Source organism: Leptinotarsa decemlineata, unplaced genomic scaffold, assembly GCF_025532065.1.
Source record: "Leptinotarsa decemlineata unplaced genomic scaffold, Ldec_3_MD MMD2_tig00000026_RagTag_RagTag, whole genome shotgun sequence".
Classification (NCBI taxonomy): Eukaryota; Metazoa; Arthropoda; class Insecta; order Coleoptera; family Chrysomelidae; genus Leptinotarsa; species Leptinotarsa decemlineata.
In genome coordinates, this window is record NW_027412539.1 from 2,363,899 (window position 1) to 2,381,590 (window position 17,692).

The 17,692-nt window shown below is 37.1% G+C and overlaps 1 protein-coding gene across 2 annotated transcripts in view; it reads left to right on the plus strand.

Moving 5' to 3' along the window:
• Positions 1-17,692, plus strand: part of LOC111502573 (uncharacterized) — a 37,750-nt gene that overhangs the window by 8,016 nt on the left and 12,042 nt on the right. For both annotated transcript variants that reach the window (XM_023156685.2, XM_023156686.2), the window contains exons 2-4: positions 1,686-1,809; positions 9,031-9,527; positions 15,291-15,370. In XM_023156685.2, coding sequence (XP_023012453.2) covers positions 1,686-1,809; positions 9,031-9,527; positions 15,291-15,370 — 701 coding nt within the window. The remainder of the gene's footprint in view (positions 1-1,685; positions 1,810-9,030; positions 9,528-15,290; positions 15,371-17,692) is intronic.

Below are 17,692 nucleotides of genomic sequence, written 5' to 3' on the forward strand. Positions count from 1 at the left end.
CATATTATTACTCATATTTTATAAAATGAGGAAAAGTCACTAGAAAATGAAATAACGTTCGAACAGGATGGTGTATTACCACTTTCGAGTTTTGAGTATGACATATTCTGGAATAACATTTTCTTGTACATTGGATAGGCAAACGGAGTCCAATGGAATTGCCAGTTGGATAAATTAATCTGACACATTTAGATTTCTTTCTGTGGGTTCATCTGAACGCGAAAATTGATGCTACTGAGCTGACCCAAGACATCGTTGGAACGCTCCGTATGTTTCTTCACTCCATCCTCCACTTCCTTATTCCTGGTAGTGACCATCTTTGATTCCACCAAAACTTTGTTGTTCTCCTTTTTATTCTTTCACGCAAACATTCATTTAGTTTGTTAGACAAAACAAATCAGATTGCAACTCCTTTTTTACTTTCTTCTATCTTTTCTCTTTTTGTTTTCAGTATTTATAGTTGATACCGAAATTTCACTGATCTTGTTTCATTGTATCATATAATATAAGAATATACACTATTAGATGTGTTTACACAATTCCTTCTGTAGTTTTCATATGGGTTACTATCAATGTCCTCTCTGCAAAGGATTCGAATACTTCTGCCGGGTGAGGTGTCACCCGAGGAGGTAAGAGTCCCCCTAAATGATGACCTCATTCTAAAATAGGTATGTGTATCCGACCCAAAAGGATGCATGACTTTCAACACTTTCGTAGTAGAAAGTCTTGTCTCAGTGATGCAGAGCTCTGTCGGGATATTCTTGCTTGTCCTATCTACTCGTAGGGCCCTGCATGATCTATGAAGTAACCACAGAATCCAACCTTGAGATTACATTGGTGATGTATACTGACTGATTTCCAACTGTAACATCGGATCAAGAGCAAGACTTTCACGGTTATCCAACTTTTGATCCTGTTAATAAGTCTAGTCAGCAAGCAACTCATTGCCTCTTCAAGAGTGAAATGTAGGATATCTTATGAATCTACTTTGCACTAAATTTTCAAGCAGCAGAGAGGAAACCAACTTTCCCTGAGCAGGTCAGTAAACGCTTACGCTCAAACTCTGATTCATCCAAACCAGTGGCAAAAAATTCCGGCATGGCTGAATCTAACTTATTGGCAGGAATAGCTGACTTACAAAGCCCTTGTAAGGGAAAGTTGCTTCGGTTATCGGGTTGCTGGTCCACAGTATGATTCCAGAGCTACTCAAGAGGATTAGAAGGGTGTCGTTTTGCTGGTGGGTGCAGCTTGAAATCTATGTTTATGGGAGGGCGCCTTCTCAGAATGTGTCATGAAAGAAATACAGGTCTTGGTAGCTTTGTACCTGCAGGATCAGGTGTCACAGAGTGAACCGGATCAGGTTTTCAATGTCCCACTTTCGCCAGTTGACCTAAAAGATTATTCATCAAATAGCAATTGACTGGATTTGTTTGGTAGAATTATAATAGGTGTGAGCTACAATGAACCCTCGCGGGTTAGAGGGATGTGTGGAAGAAAGAATATATTCATTCACTTTGGATCCACCCACTTTCAAAAATAGGTGAATTCAGAAAATACTATGATATTTCCAATGAAACCACTTGATTTGTGTCATTAATAACAATTATTTTTTATTCAGTGATATCAAATCATTATTTATGAATTTTTGTGCCGATGAAATGAATTAAAATTGTAAATGTGTACAGTGTGAAGAAAGTCAGAAGACTCAAGAGTGTCACAGTCACCAACCTCATGGACTTCTAGCTGGAAATGCATTAACAAAAGTGTATTTGGAAAAGAATCGGAGTAAAATAGGGACCATTGCTACAGGTACAATATGATTTTTAAAATAAAATTAAGAAGACTCTATAAATGAAGTAGATCTTTTTTGCAAAATAGACGTACAAGAATTTTGCAGGAAAGCGCTGTAAAAATGAATCTGTTTCCAGCACAGATTTTCAACCAGTAACGTAGTAAAATGAGGTAACAGATCGTGAGGACTAAGGAAGTGTTACGGATGTATGATAAAAACTATTGGTATAGTCGAAGTAACCGATATAGTAATCTTAAAGGTGTCGGCGAAGTCAAAGACAAAAAAACCAATACAAAGGAATTATGCCGCAACGAATTAGTCCACGTGGACTGAAGAATTGACGGTTCGTATTGGATAATTTTTACTAACCGAGTTTTATGATTGGCTGAAGAGTCATAAAATAAATTTGAAGTCATGTTACGGTGACCAACAGAATGTAGCGATGAGTACCGCCGTTGTGTGTGTTATTGAAGGGTAACTGCTGGAAGGTAGGGGGCACTATATCTTTTACTTGAACTATACAGAGTGAATCAACAAGATTTCTTCGGTCCATTGCTATCAAAGGAAACATATTTTCGAACTGCTCATTTTTTTTGTAGTCATATCGATAAATAATATCTTTTAAGATTATTTTCTCACATACTCGGTGATTCAGCCGAGCGTGGCCAACCAAAGTTAAATAGAATACCCAGTATATGAATACGTCATTCGATTCCATATTTTTTTAGGTCTCTAAGGAATTTTTGTTTTCGAATTTCCATTGCTGTATGACCATGTTATTCCAGGAAAACCTATTTTGCAGACAATATTTTCTAATTCACCACCCGCATGTCTACAGCAACTGAGTGGATGTTTTAGGAATAGTTAGCTAACTTCACTCTAATAATTCATTTGTATGAAATATTTCAACATTCCACTACATTTTTTATCAGAGGTATACTAACGAAAAACTGATATTTTACAAATTATACCAAGTCTTAGTAGTTGTTGTAACCACAAAAAAATGTATTTTCTTACATTCACTTACTCAAATTTGTTTTTCGAATATTCAAACTAGTCGCTAGTACATTCGCTTTTTTTATACCGTCTAGTGATAGTTATCAGCGGTTTCAAATGCGTAAACACGCATTTTTTACCGTTCTTACTTACTGGCCACGGGATACTCGCCGATGCGAATATTCGCGCGGTGCGATTGGCGAAGCGTCTAGCGACTGAAACAAACGCATGGGAATGTACTTATGAAGCCACGCGTAACGGCGACCGGCGAAATGTACCGCGGCCGGCGAGGAAAACAAATGCATGAATCTATACGGTGCGAGCCGCGGATGCGAGCGGTAGTCGCGGCGAATAGTGCAGTGATCAAACGAGTTTAGTTGTTTTCGCCGCAAAAAATGAACACCGAGATTTTTATTGCTGAATAAAAGACTGATCAAAAAGTTAGAAATTCATTATTCATTCTACCGTCAATTACAAGTTAGAAGTTGTTTTTTGTTTTAGTTGTACAAAAAATTACTGTCATATAATTTAGATTTTTGCAATAAATAACATAAATATCTGAAAGTGTTTTTATTTCATGAAATAATAATATACAGGGTAACATTTAATTAGCTGATAATATTTTGGACAAAGGTAGTTAATGTCAAAAACAAATTTTCAGCGGCACTCAAAATTCTATTCGCATTAACGTTTTTCTCCAATTCTGGTTGAATATTCATAAGAATATAATCGAAGGTTTCAATACTCATTCTGGTATACTCAAAACATATTTCTGGATATAATCTGTATTTCTTATACTTCTTGTGGAATTCCATCTATAACCCGGTTCTTATTCAAATCATGTACTCCACAATCTCTTCCAAATATTAGGTCTTGAACCAAAAAACTATTACTTTCTAAACAATATCGAGATAATTTCGATGAAGACATTTCGCTGTCGGACTATTGGTCGCGACGGCGAACGTGACTGCCCGTGGCCTGCAAACGGTGTGCGCGAATGGTCGCCTCGCTCTTCGCTTCGTCGTTCGCACCGCCGATCCCCGTGGCCAAGCCGTTAGGTTGTTTAACCTAAAGGATATTTATACTGATTTCTTCTTTAAAAACCTAGTTATCCATGACTGACATCACAAAATAAATCTCGGAATCTGTCAATAACGCCATGTGTTGAAGTTTCTTTCGCGTGTAGATTGAATCATTTTCCTTACGAATTATGTATTGGAAGATATGGTGCAAATGGTCTTTGCTTTGGAGGAAAGTGACGGAAACTGTCTCCTTGCATCTAAGATTTACAAAGAGAAGTTCCTAAAAAAGATAACCAGATGGAAGGGCATTTCAGGCTCTAAAAACAAGATTTCAAAAAACTGCTAATGTCCATCACGAGAAGTTCGAACGTGTCTGCCCTGTAACAAATGAAGAGAATTTATTTCAAATTGTTCTTAACTTGTTGAAAATCCACATGTGAGTATTCGAGATCTGAACAGAGAATTAGGATGTTCTCAAACCAGCGTGTCTCTAATGATACGCGCAAGCAAATTTCATCCTTACCACATGCAATTGATGCAAGAGTTAAGAGAAAGAGATTTTAAAAAGTGTTCAATTTTGCCGATGGGGCTTAGAAAAGATCAATCACGAAAATTATTATTTCGATTTCGTATTATTTTTTGATGAAGCGAGTTTTCATAAAAATGGAACTTTGAATCGTCATAATATGCACTATTATGCAACGGAAACTCCCCATTTTGTTCGTTGCCTGAACCATCAATAGCGTTGGTCACTGAATGGGGTGGAATTCTCGAAAAAAGAGTTATCGATCCCTATTTTTTGGATGGGCATCTCACTGGAAGAAATTATTTAAGATTTTTTCGGCATGAGTTTTCGAATTTATTGGACGGGGTTCCATATGGAACATACAACAAGACGGTGCACCACCACATTTTAAAACTGAGGTCTCAACGGTCATTTTAATCAAAAATGGATATGTAAGGCTGGGCCTGTGGCGTGGCCACCCAGATCACCTGACCTGACCAGTATGGATTTTTTTATTGGGGTATATCAAATGGATTTTCTACCAAACTCCTCCAACAACTATAGAAGACGTGAAACGAAGAATCACTAAAGTATTCAGGGAAATTCCAGAGGATATGCTGAAACGTATAGAGAATTCGTTTAAAAAAAGAGTGACATTATGTGTTACAGAAAATGGTCACCATTTTGGACTCCTCTAGGTATTCAATAAAAAATTAAGGCGTTGTACTGTTCATATTGAAAATATTTTTAGTAAGTGAACGTAAATAAATGAATTGTTTTGTGGTCACAACAATTAATAAAACTAGGCATAATTTGTAAAATATCAGTTTTTCGTATAGTATACCTTTAATAAAAATGTAGTGGAATGTTGAAACATTTCATACAGATGAAAAAATACAAGGTGTTCCATTTGAAAAAGTTGAATTATGTCTGTCTGAAAATGAATGAAACTGGACCGATTTTACCAGACACCTTATATATTGTTTCCGAAAGTTGAGATTCCCGAAATTATCATAGTGATGTTGACTAACTATTCCTAAAAAAATCCACTTAATCGTTGTAGACATACGGGTAGTGAATTAAAAACATATCGTCCGCAAAATTTGTTTTTTCTGGAATAACTTGGCAATGCCGCAATGGAAATTCGAAAACAAAAATTCCTTAGAGAGCTAAAAAATATGAATTCGAATGATGTTTGCATATACCGGGTGTTCCATTTAAAAAATATAATTTTGGTTGGCCACGCTTGGCTGAATCATCCAGTATACGAGAAATTAGTTTTGAAAGATAGTATTTATCGATATGACTGCGAAAAAAAATTGAGAAATTCGAAACATTGTTTTCCCTGAAAGCAATGGACCGAGGGATTCTTGTTGATTCATCCTGTATATGAAAAAGTAAAAATAAAATTTGTCGACGATAAACTGAAAAAGGTTTTGCGCTTTGCCAAACTTGTTGTCGGCAGAACGTTGAAAAATTTGCTCAAAACGAACGAATTTCGAAACATTATAAATACAAAAGTTGTAGATGTGCTCAAAGTATATCAACTGAGGTTAATGTTCTTTCGTCTTTTCAATCTCTAATCATAACAAGTGTCCCTGTTCTTAATATCCGGTAGAGCGAAAGAGAGAATGAGTCAGGATATAGTTTCAGTGTCGCTACTTTTCAATGCTCACTATCAAGATATCGTTGCCTGTAACTGATATCGGAATGGTTGAATAGTGAAAAAAGGTGCTTATACCAATGACAAATTGGACGATATAGAGTAACAAAAAATATTATTTGGGGATTCCAACATATGTAGCGACATTTCAAGCGACTGAGAACAAATGGAATAAGTTCGGTTATTACGGAATGACCCATCGAAAACGTACTAGTGAGAGATAGAACTTTTTGCAATAGTACAGAAAGACATCAAGTTTGTTTGTAAGGGGGACAAATTTTGAGCTGGAGTCCATTGCAAAACCCTCAACTCCATAAGTGTGAGTGTTATACCATATTTTTCTCTAAATAGAATGGGGGTAGAGTGATATGTCGATATCGCTATGTTGCCCCCGTACGAGGGCTCAAATAGACCTACTCACTTCGGATCTACCTTCTCAGTAGTTCCCAAGTTACATCCTTTTTGTTAAGAAGTGATAATATTAAAACATTGAAAGTAAAGGAAAACTAGTTACATCAATAAAAAAAATTTACCGGCTATCCTCCTCATTTCACTATCCTGGTTGAAAATCTGCGATGAAACGGTATCTGATCAATTTAAGAGAATTGTTTTCCTACATGATTCAGATCACAAAATAGACATAAACATGCTTTTAGTATATTTCTGAGCTAATTTTATTGGTTTATACAGGGTGGCTACTCTTTCGATACTCACCATTAGAACCTCGTTAGTTGTAAATGATACAAATTTGATTGAATGGAAGTGAATTGTCTAATATTAATGGGCAAACGATACAAAAAGCTCAAAATATTTCATAGAGTTCTCAAGATATGTGCCGAAAACTTAAAACATGCCTTTTAATTTTTTTGACCCGAAGAAATGACGAAAAGGGTGCAAATGCCAGAAGATTCAGCATATAGCCGCAAGGTACTGCTTTGGGAATGGGTTGAATTATACCTACATATATCTACCCGCAAGCTTGCTTTATAGTATCTTAATATATTGCTATGTTGCTATTCATCCATGAGAATTTACAATAGTTATATAATTTATATTCTTATGAATTTTTATTATTCTTTACTACCGAGTGAAGAGTCGGTGCTCGAGTTGTTGTTCCCGTTTTTCCCAACGTAATAGTGACTACGATTTTGGTCTTATATTATTACTGGTGGGCGTGGCTTGGTTTCTCAATTGGATTATCTGACCTTGGTTTGGGCTAACAAAAACCATCAGACAAAGTCTAAGGTCGGCTAAGAGCCCAGAAAGCATTTAATAACACACGTGGTACACCGGATTCCTTGTAGCGCTGCGGGTCGGTCTACATTGGAACCACGTAAAGAAATGTGGGTACCCATCTCTCTGAACACGAAAGAAATTGTCGACTCGGACAAACCGATAAATCAACTATAGACGAATATTCTCTTAACAAAGAAGGCACTCACATTATCCTATTCGAAGATACAGTAATACTCGATAAAACCCAAAATTACTACATATAGACTACATATTACTACATATAGACAGACAATAGAAATTCAAAATCACTGGAATAATTTAAATACAAAAGAAGAGACAATGAACATTAATAAAATTTGGCTACCTGTCCTTATAGGTACACAAACAATGTCAGATAATCCAATAATGAGAAACCAAGACATGCCCACCAATGATAATATAAAACCAGACAATCGTAGTTACCGCGTTCGGAACAGAAACAACTCGAGCACCAACTCGGGCACTGTGACCATCACCACATCGCTTTTGATAATGTATGCCGTAGTAGTAGACAAAACGTCGTAGGCATAAAAACCTGCAGAACACTGTCAAACAATCCGGAAAATAACTTCCACACAAAAACGATTGGTCAAAAAATGAGTTCTTATACACCATCATGCTTAAAATCACTGAAAGGTTTTGAAATAAAATGAAACCATTCGAATCGAACATAGAACACATCATCGTATTCACAAAGTGATGATCTAAATTAGGTTAGGTCCAAAGTGAGTGGGCCACTTCGATCGTCCACTGACACCTGCTGAAGTTCATTGTGCAGGTTCACACCGATTCAAACTGGACAAAATAAGTTCATTACCTGATTACTTTATTTGATGAAATCAAGAGTGAAACTCTGTCAAATAATGAAGATTTGATTTGGTCCGCGACAGGGCAGACAAGAAGTATATGATCTGCTGTTTCATTATCTTCCGAACAGACAGGTAGTTCAAGTCTCTTCATATGGTGATTGGGACGGCATTGATCTATAAGGAGGCTTGTTAGAAACGAAGGTCATCACTGCTGTAGTTTGACAATTGCCTGGTCCGATAAAACTGCTGGAAGTGCCCTCCTGATCAGCTTCATTACCTTTCAGAAAATGTATTCTTTCTATCGAGGTGACCTTTTTTTCCCAGTTCACTTTTTTCACAGTAGACGGTGGGTGCTTGGTGGGAGCCAAGTGCTTCCAGAGCATTTATGCTGTCTGAGAATATTTGTAGTGATTGATGCATGAGGTTGGTTTCTGTCAATCTCTCAACACATACATCAATAACGTACATTTCCACCTGAAATACGGCAGTGACTCGGAGGTCAGATGTGGGAAGAGGTAGGCCTAGAAAGATTTCTATGATCGTTGACGGTGTGGTGCAAATGACACTGAATATAGGCACTTGAAAGCTTTGCTTGAGACGAAGGTGGTGATGTAACTGAACGGGAGGAAAAATATTCAGGCCATATTGAAAAAATGGTTTTGATGGGGAACCTGAAAACAACAGATGCCATATCTATTGGAATTATAATACTGGGACCAAAAATGGAAAGGCACTTTTTTGAGTTATTTGCACAGTGTTTTGCACCTATCTTGGGAATCCTATGAATTTTCTAAATTTTTTTATATTATCAAATTGACCATTGATACGGGCGACTTCTTGTGTAACTGATTCTGTATTACAGTTAACAAGATCTTAATGCTGGGCATCGAAAAAACAGACAACTATCTTGAAAGAAAACGGTGACATTTTTCATCACCACCTAATGTAATAATTCAATTTTGACCTAGAAAACATATCTGATACTGCAAGAAACCTCGTTTCTGATCTGCAGCTGAACACCAAATTGAAAAGTCAGTCATACGTCCTAGAAAGATCGTCTGTTGTCATAAAAAGCCCGAGGCCACTGGTAAGATTCAGAGTGAAGCCCTCTTCGCATCTGCAAGTGCACGACAAGACAAAATCAATGAACTACTTTCTTCACCCATCAATGAACATCATTTCGCCGAGAGGAGGTGACGATTCGGTTGGATCCAGAAAAAACACTTCTTTCATGTCTCCAACCATTTCCAGCGAAAGCAAAGACCAAAGTATTGAAATCAATTCTATCCAAAAGTTGATAGCGCCAACGAAAAAAGGCAGAACGCCTAGTCCCAAAACGTTTAATGTTAGTAACCATTCGAAAAAAGTTCCGTACATTGACAAAAGTGAGGCGACAATTTTGATGGATCGCAAAGTTGGTGACGATGAGGATATAGCAAGAATTAGTTTGAAGTCATCCTGTAACGTAAATAAATACAAAATTAGATTTCCAGGAAACGTAGGGCACCAGGTTTTCTCACGACATATACACTCATACTCCTTTTTGGTATATTTCATTAGTTCCGTCTACCATTGTCTAATACGATATGAAATGATTCGAAATTCCCGAAATAATCAATGAAATTAAAAAGATTAGCTGAAAAATAACAATTATATTCAGCAAAAAAAAATGAAATTACATACCAGCAACAATTGAACAATTAACAAGGAATGAAAATTAAAAATTGAGAGATTTTAAGTCAAGTTACTTCACGACGATTCGATTGTTAGTATCCACAATCGTCTTCGATTCCTCCGAGAAATGACTATTTATAGGTTTCCATATGTTGCGTATCTCTACGCAAGTTTGGCTAAATACGTTGTTGAACAACATATATACGGCCTCTTTGAATTTTCCCCTGAACCAATGTTCCTTCTTGTGGTTGATTCCAGCTTGAGACCACTTAATGTTATATTGATGAGTCCAAACATGCTCTGCTATTTCTGATTTACTGATTTATAATCCCTGTGTGTGTTTCTTGTGTTCAGCAATGCGAACTTTCAATGGCCTCTCAGTTTCACCGATGTAGGATTCTCTGCACTCGCAGAGTATCAGGTAAATGCAATTCTTGGAATCGCAGTCCGCATTTGGTGGCCTGGTTTTCGTGAGGCTGCTACGGATAGTGTTTCCGGATCTGAAGCAGGTTCTGATGTTATATTTGGACCCAATTCTTCTCATCCTTTTCGACAATCCTCTGATGCCGTCACTGGTTGTGACGGCTTCTCTTCTTTGTGAAGCTACTGCTGTCTTCTAGCCAAAGTCTACTTCACCATCACTTTGGAGTACCCATTCCATTGAAGATCATTTTTGATGGTTATTACTGGAGTTTTTTCTCAACATCAAACCGTTATTTTAACACCTCGATATGAGTTTCAATCATTTTTATGATGCCTGGTTCCTTCTCGAGAACTTCCTTCGTATCACAGAGTCTGTATTACAGAGTTTTGATGATTCCTATCTTAGTCGATTGATGGTGGTTGGATTCCTGGTGCAGATACAGTCCCGTGTGAGTGGGTTTTCGGTATATAGATGTTTCCCATTCAGTGTCGGTCCTCTTCACCAATACGTCAATGAATGACCATTCGTTGTAGACTTCCTTCTCCTTTTTGGTATGTTATTCCGTTGGGTACATGTAGATATTTTATTGTTAGTTCAGCAATAATATACATAATATAAGAGAGCTTCTTCTGGTTTACTTCTCAGACTCACACTGAAATTCCAGACAAATTTAAAGCCATTTCAATCATATAAGTCGCCGGAACCAGAAAATCATTGGAAGCGATAATTGTGTGCCCTAAGTAGACGCAATAAGCCAAGATGCCCTCCTACTGCATTTGTACGGCCAAGTTTTCTGCCTTACTACAATCCGGCATGATTGTAGAGAGTAGAGAAGGCATCATTACATCAAGGACTCAAACAATCAGAACAACCATTTCAACATAATTATATGGATAGGATGTGCCGTATCTGGTAGTTAAGCACGATTATAGGCCGAAACTGCATATTATGCTGGACATGCATTAACCATTCAGTTTCCGATTTCAGCCCTCTCAACCTGATGAAAGCAAATGTCATGTGATTTGATAACCCATGGTCTTTGATGTTGTTTACGGCTTTATTATTATTATTATTTGTTCATTGACGGGTAAGCTTGGTGGGCCCTATCGCTGAAGCTTCGACACATTCGGAAAGGCGCGCCAGCATTATGAACTAGTGTCCACTTCCCACACCGTGAGGTAAGTGATCATTGCTTCCGAGAAGTATGTGTCCAAACCACACGCAATGAGCCAAAAACGACAGCCTTCTGCATTTGTCCGGGCAAAATTTCTGCCATCGTGCGGCAAGCCGGCATGATCTTGAGATTCGAGAGGACATCATTCCACCAAGAACTCCAATAATCAGAACAAACATTTCATCAGAGTGGTCTCGATAGAATCTACGAAGTTTGGAGAGAAATCCGTAACATCGTAAAAGTACTGTGGATTCTAAGAGCACCTTGTGTCAGAAACCGCTATACCCATGAAGCCACTGCGGTAGCCCAAGGTGTTATAGTCACCATCCTGACAGGTCATGATGAACTCCTCAGTTTCCGACTCCAGCCCCTCGACCTGAAGAAAGGAAAGGTCAGATGCTTTGACAAGACGAAGTCTTCTTTGTTATTGATGAAGAACCTACGTATTGGCTTATCCTTGTGTTGTCGCAGGAGTAAAGTGATGTCTACCTTTTGCTGAACGGGTTACAACTTGGTGATAAAGTTGTAATCACCTCGTTCAGTGTAGAACACTAAACCAAGTTCATCAGCCTCTCGAGCAACTGCCTTAAAAAATGGTCCAAAACATCTGCATAATGCCGAGTAAACCATGGGGTCCACATATGCCATGTATAGTCCTTTCAGAGATATACCAAATTATTGACATTTTGGTTAGAGATTTTAGCAGAGTGTGTGGAGTCTCTTAAAAATATAATCACCAAGGAAACCTATTCGAATTCTTGGAAAAGTTATTACATCTACTTATTTGTATTAGATGTGTTTTTTCTGAAGAAATATTGAAATTTATATGAAATTTTCAGTTTGTAATATTTTCACTAGTAGAAGGCTCAGGATGTGGAGTGTATTCCAGATCACTAAGCCTAAGGATTAAGTGGGGAATGGGAAGAAATACCAGCGTGGTCCAAACAGAACTGGCCGGTATCTTGATCGCCACAAAAGAAATAACCAGGAAAGGAATTTCTGGCAAAAACATAACAATCTGCACTGACAGCAGACAAGCCCTATTAGCCTTGAACAGACAACGTATAACTTCAGGATTTAGCCAAAGCCCCGGTTGATAATAACATTATCCTGAGGTGGGTTGAAGGGCACGAAAGGAGTCAAGGTAATCGCATTGCTAACTCTTTAGCCAAGGAAGCGGCTGGACTAAGAATTTTAGGACTCAGTGGCACCTACGGCCTGATGACTTCGACAATAGCGGAACTAGCCAAATGTTACACCCATGTTCAATCCTGGAACATGGGTGGAGATGGGATGGAATCAAAGGATGCAATCTGACTGGCCACTGTCAACGTCATTCAATATACACAATTATACAGTGCTAGTCAAAAGTCCCCTCCCCCCCTCGTATCTTTGGAACGGGTATACTTATAATAATGAAATTTGGAGGGTGGAAATAAACGGATGTAAGCTTCTTAACTGGTCATAACAGGTGACGCAATAGTCATAAATGACGTCACAAGGCCACTGTGACCAAAAATTTTAAATGGGACCCTATGGCAAGTGACAGCTCGTTTGAAAGGTATTGAAAATACCTATTCAGTCATACCAATTTTGTTTGGGTTTCGGCTGATTTTGATTGATAAATTGAAGAAATACGAAAATTATAGTTTCGCATTTAATTAATAAAGATTTAAGAACCAGTTCTTGTGTTCAAAATGTGCTCCATCTACTTCCTGGCAGTAATGCATCCTATTGCTAAACTCTTGTCGTACTCGTCCCAGTGTGTCAGCGGAAATTGCCCTACATTCTTCAACAATTCGTTGTTTCAGAATGGCAATACTGTCAGGTGCTGTAGCGTAAACCTTAGATTTCAAGTACACCCATAGAAAAAAATCTAATGGTGTAAGGTCCGGTGACCGAGCTGGCCATTCGATCGAACCTCGTCGTCCAATCCATCTACCACGATATTCTTCATCTAGGTAACGTCTTACTGCACCGTAATAGTGTGCAGGAGCACCATCTTGTTGAAACGTTATTTCCAAGTTGTCGAATTCATCTGGATTATCTTCTAGAATTTCAAGAATTAACGCCTCAATATCAGTTTGTAACATCTCCAGATACAATTCACCGGTTAAGTTAGCATTGAGAAAAAGAGGCCCAACTATGTGGTTTCCCAAAATACCTGCCCAAACATTTACTTTTTCTGGAAATTGAGTATGTTTTTCACGAAAGATGTGAGGATTTGTGTCACTCCAATACCTCACATTTTGAGTGTTAACATTTCCATTGAGAAAGAAAGTACTTTCGTCACTAAAACAAATTGTCTGTATGTAGCCTGGTTGTTGGTTCATTTTATCGGACATAGTTTCACAGAATTCTAGTCTTCGGTCGGGGTCATCATCTGAAAGTTGGTGCACCATTTTTAATTTGTATGGATGAAATTTGTTTTTAGCCAACACCCTATGTACTGTCCTTTCACTGACTTCACAGATAGACGCAACTTGGGCTGTGGAAGAAGTAGGGTTCACTACCATTTCTCCAAGTATGTCAATTTTTTTGTCATCACTAATTGTTGGTCGACCAGATCGTTTGGCATCTTGAACACTACCTGATGCTTCAAACTTCCGAAGAAGCTCCCTCAAATAAACCCTCGATATAGGGCGATCGGGGTACCTCTCATCAAACAGTCGTTCCGCTGCATGGAAATTGTTTCTACATTCACCAATTATTAAGATAGCTGCTACTTTGTCGGCTACAGTACGTACCATTTTGCCTATGTAAACACTTAAACGTCTCGTTAAACAATAGCTTAGGTAAATTTTCAAGGTATAAACACTTTTGACAAGTAGATAATTCAAACACGTCAACCTTTTTGACAATGAACCAGAGGCGTACTTTAAAATCTTTATTAATTAAATGCGAAACAATAATTTTCGTATTTCTTCAATTTATCAATCAAAATCAGCCGAAACCCAAACAAAATTGGTATGACTGAATAGGTATTTTCAATACCTTTCAAACGAGCTGTCACTTGCCATAGGGTCCCTTTTAAAATTTTTGGTCACAGTGGCCTTGTGACGTCATTTATGACTATTGCGTCACCTGTTATGACCAGTTAAGAAGCCTACATCCGTTTATTTCCACCCTCCAAATTTCATTATTATAAGTATACCCGTTCCAAAGATACGAGGGGGGGAGGGGACTTTTGACTAGCACTGTATGTACAAATTGCCGGATACGTTTCTGCGCCTTTTTTCATAAAAAAGAAATTTCTAAAGGAGCAAGAATTTACATTGTGAATTTCATCGAACCATTCCTGTACCAAGTTAAATTTGTACTGGTGGAATGAAAAAAAAATAATCTGTATTTTTGACGATCAGCATGTGGCGCGACCTCTACGAGAGAAGTGTCGATTTACTTGCACAATTAAAAATTATTCAATAATCTATTTCTATATGAGTACCTATGGTGGACGTTCCAGTATCTTATTTAATTAGCTTTATAATAATTTGAGCACAATTATATTAGAGTCACCAAAAAAATTACCATAGAGAAAATTATGACCATTCGTTTAATGGGTCTTACATACACATATTTTATTATATTTTCTGGATTATCTAGGATATGGGAAGTATTTAGATCAATGGAAACGGAAAATGGATTTTCTGGATTACTGAAAGGCAGTATCTCAAGCACGTTAACAGCAATTCAGCAAAGGCAATATTACATTACAGGACGATGAGATAAAAAAGTACTTAAAAAAATGTCAACACTCCATCAAAATCTTCAAAGTATTCGCTGAAGATACCTATTGCTATCTTTCATACGAAAGTAGACGTAGTGTACCTTTTTACAAACATTTCTCTTAATAAACACTAATCGATTTAAAAATAAAATAATTATTCTCCAAACACACCTGGTGTCCATTTACGTTTCTACTTCTCTCATTAATTTGATAATTCAGTGATTTCTAGGAAATATCTTCGGATGCTTCTACGATATCTACAGATTCGGCTTTGACCCAAGCTATCAGCAAACTCCGAGATCCGGACTGGTAAGATCATTCTAAATATATTTATATATTATATACGAATAAAACCAATTTATAAATTATCCAGTCACAGTTTCCGCGTTTTGTGTTATTGTCATTTTGACGTTTCGGCTTCAAAAACAGTCACTACACTGAGGTCTCACTTTGCCTACTCCTCAGGTAATGACACGCTGCAAGAACTTTCTGATTTGACGCCGGGGCCTCAATCTGCTTACTCCCCAGGTATTGTCGTTGATCTCCGCAAGAGTCTCAATCTGCCTATTCTGGTGACGAATCATGGGTATATAATTATGACCTCAAAACCAAAATATAATCGTCCCATTGGTAGAGCTCAGGAGAGCTAAGACCAAAAAACACACGCCAAGTTTGGTCAAATATCAAGGATTTGCTCACTGTTTTCTTAGATTGCCGTGAGGTAGTGCATCAGGAATACTTGTCACATCGTCGTATGGTCAATAAGGAGTATTATCTTAAAATTATGTGCCGCTTGCGTCCGGTATTTTGAAAAAAAAATTCATGGCTTTTGCATCACGATAATGCACCTGTTCACTCCTTCATTGCTTGTTCGTAATTTTCTGGACAAAAACAACACCATAATTATGCCTCGACCACCGTATTCACCACATTTGGCCCTCTACGACTTTTTCCTGTTCTCACGATTGATGAGATGAAAATCGAATGGGTGATAGATCTCGAGGATATACCAAAAAGTGCTTATCAGAACTGTTTCAAGGATTAGAAAAAACATCGACGCAACAAATAGATATTTGTTGAGAAAAATGAAAATTCACATTATTTTTTGAACAGACAGCGTACATTTACGAAAGTCATTTTTGTGGAGGAAAAAATCAGTTTTTTATCGATCATTTTTGGGTGTATGTTACCTTCCACAATCTGAAAAATATAAAAATTATAATGGAGAACTTTATAGAAGTGTAAAAGGACAAACATATATTTTTCAGATTGTGGAAGGTAACAAATACCCAAAAAAGGTCGATAAAAAACAGATCAATTATGTTAGAGAAAAAGATTATTTCTCAAGAGTTTCAATAACTTTTACGTTTAAAAATTCTCCACCAAGGAAGATTAAAATAAAGAAACAATAAGGAATATCTCTTGATCCAAAACAAAATATCCATCTCGGTTCAACGGCATTTTCTAGTTGAAATGATGTAGAAAATGACTTGAAAACCATAAGACTCGTAAATTTGAACCCTTGACCTTCAACTTCAAGGTCAAACTTCCATTTTTCAAAACTTTTCTCATAGATCATAAAAATTTGTAGAGATGCGAATTTTTTTCATATTCTATATTTATTTCTCGAAAGTGGAGGAAATGAGAAAAAATATGACGATTTGAACGACAAAAACTATTAAAAAACAACAGAGCTGTGAATTTTCTGAAATTAGACTTTTTTGAATGTTGAAAAAATTCTGCAGACGTTCATTTGCAATATTAGGGGCTGAAATTTGACACGTAGGCTCTTCCTACATACTATCATATAAAAAATTGAGGTTATGCATCAGTAAATTGAGGAAAAATTTATATCCGCAAATATTCATGATACTATATTAGAAAAACTGAAATTGAAGTATCTCATAATTTTTCCGTATTCTACATCATTTTATCTAGAGAATGCCGTTAGTCCGAAATCGATATCTTTTTGAATCAAGAGATAATTCCTTTTCGATTTATAGTTATTTTTATATCTTTTAGTGCGACGTCGGTAAATGATATTTTGCAAACTTCTCAACATTATCAACTAGAATGAAAAATGGATGAAACTTGTATTCGTAGTAATCATATTGTGGATACTTGTTAGAATAATGATTCCAAAAGTTTTTTAATTATTGGAACACACTTGCAGACCGGTTTCGGGCTGTTTGGCCACTCTTCAGTGCACTGTATCAGCATATATATCGCCAACAGCATATGCAGTGAAAAATCGTGCACTGACATCTATCGGCGTTTAATCCAACGCCCTTCGTGGTATTAGCCAGGGGAGTAGTTGTTTTCTGTTAGGTGTCAGTTCATTAACCTACAGTGTAGGGAGTTGAGCCTGAACGAATCGTTCTTTTAGATGATTTGATTTAAGAAGAAAGGTGATATGAGCTTTGTTGTTGAGAATGTTATTACGAATTGAAATGCATGATAAAATATAGGGTGTTCCATTTAAAAAATATATCATTTTATGATATATATGGAATATTTTATTATTTTATCAATAATAACGGAGTTGGCAATGATGCCGACTTGATTTGGAACACCCTGTATAAAAGGAAAGAGAATGATAATTATCTTGGTGGCAGTGAAGTAGGCTTTATT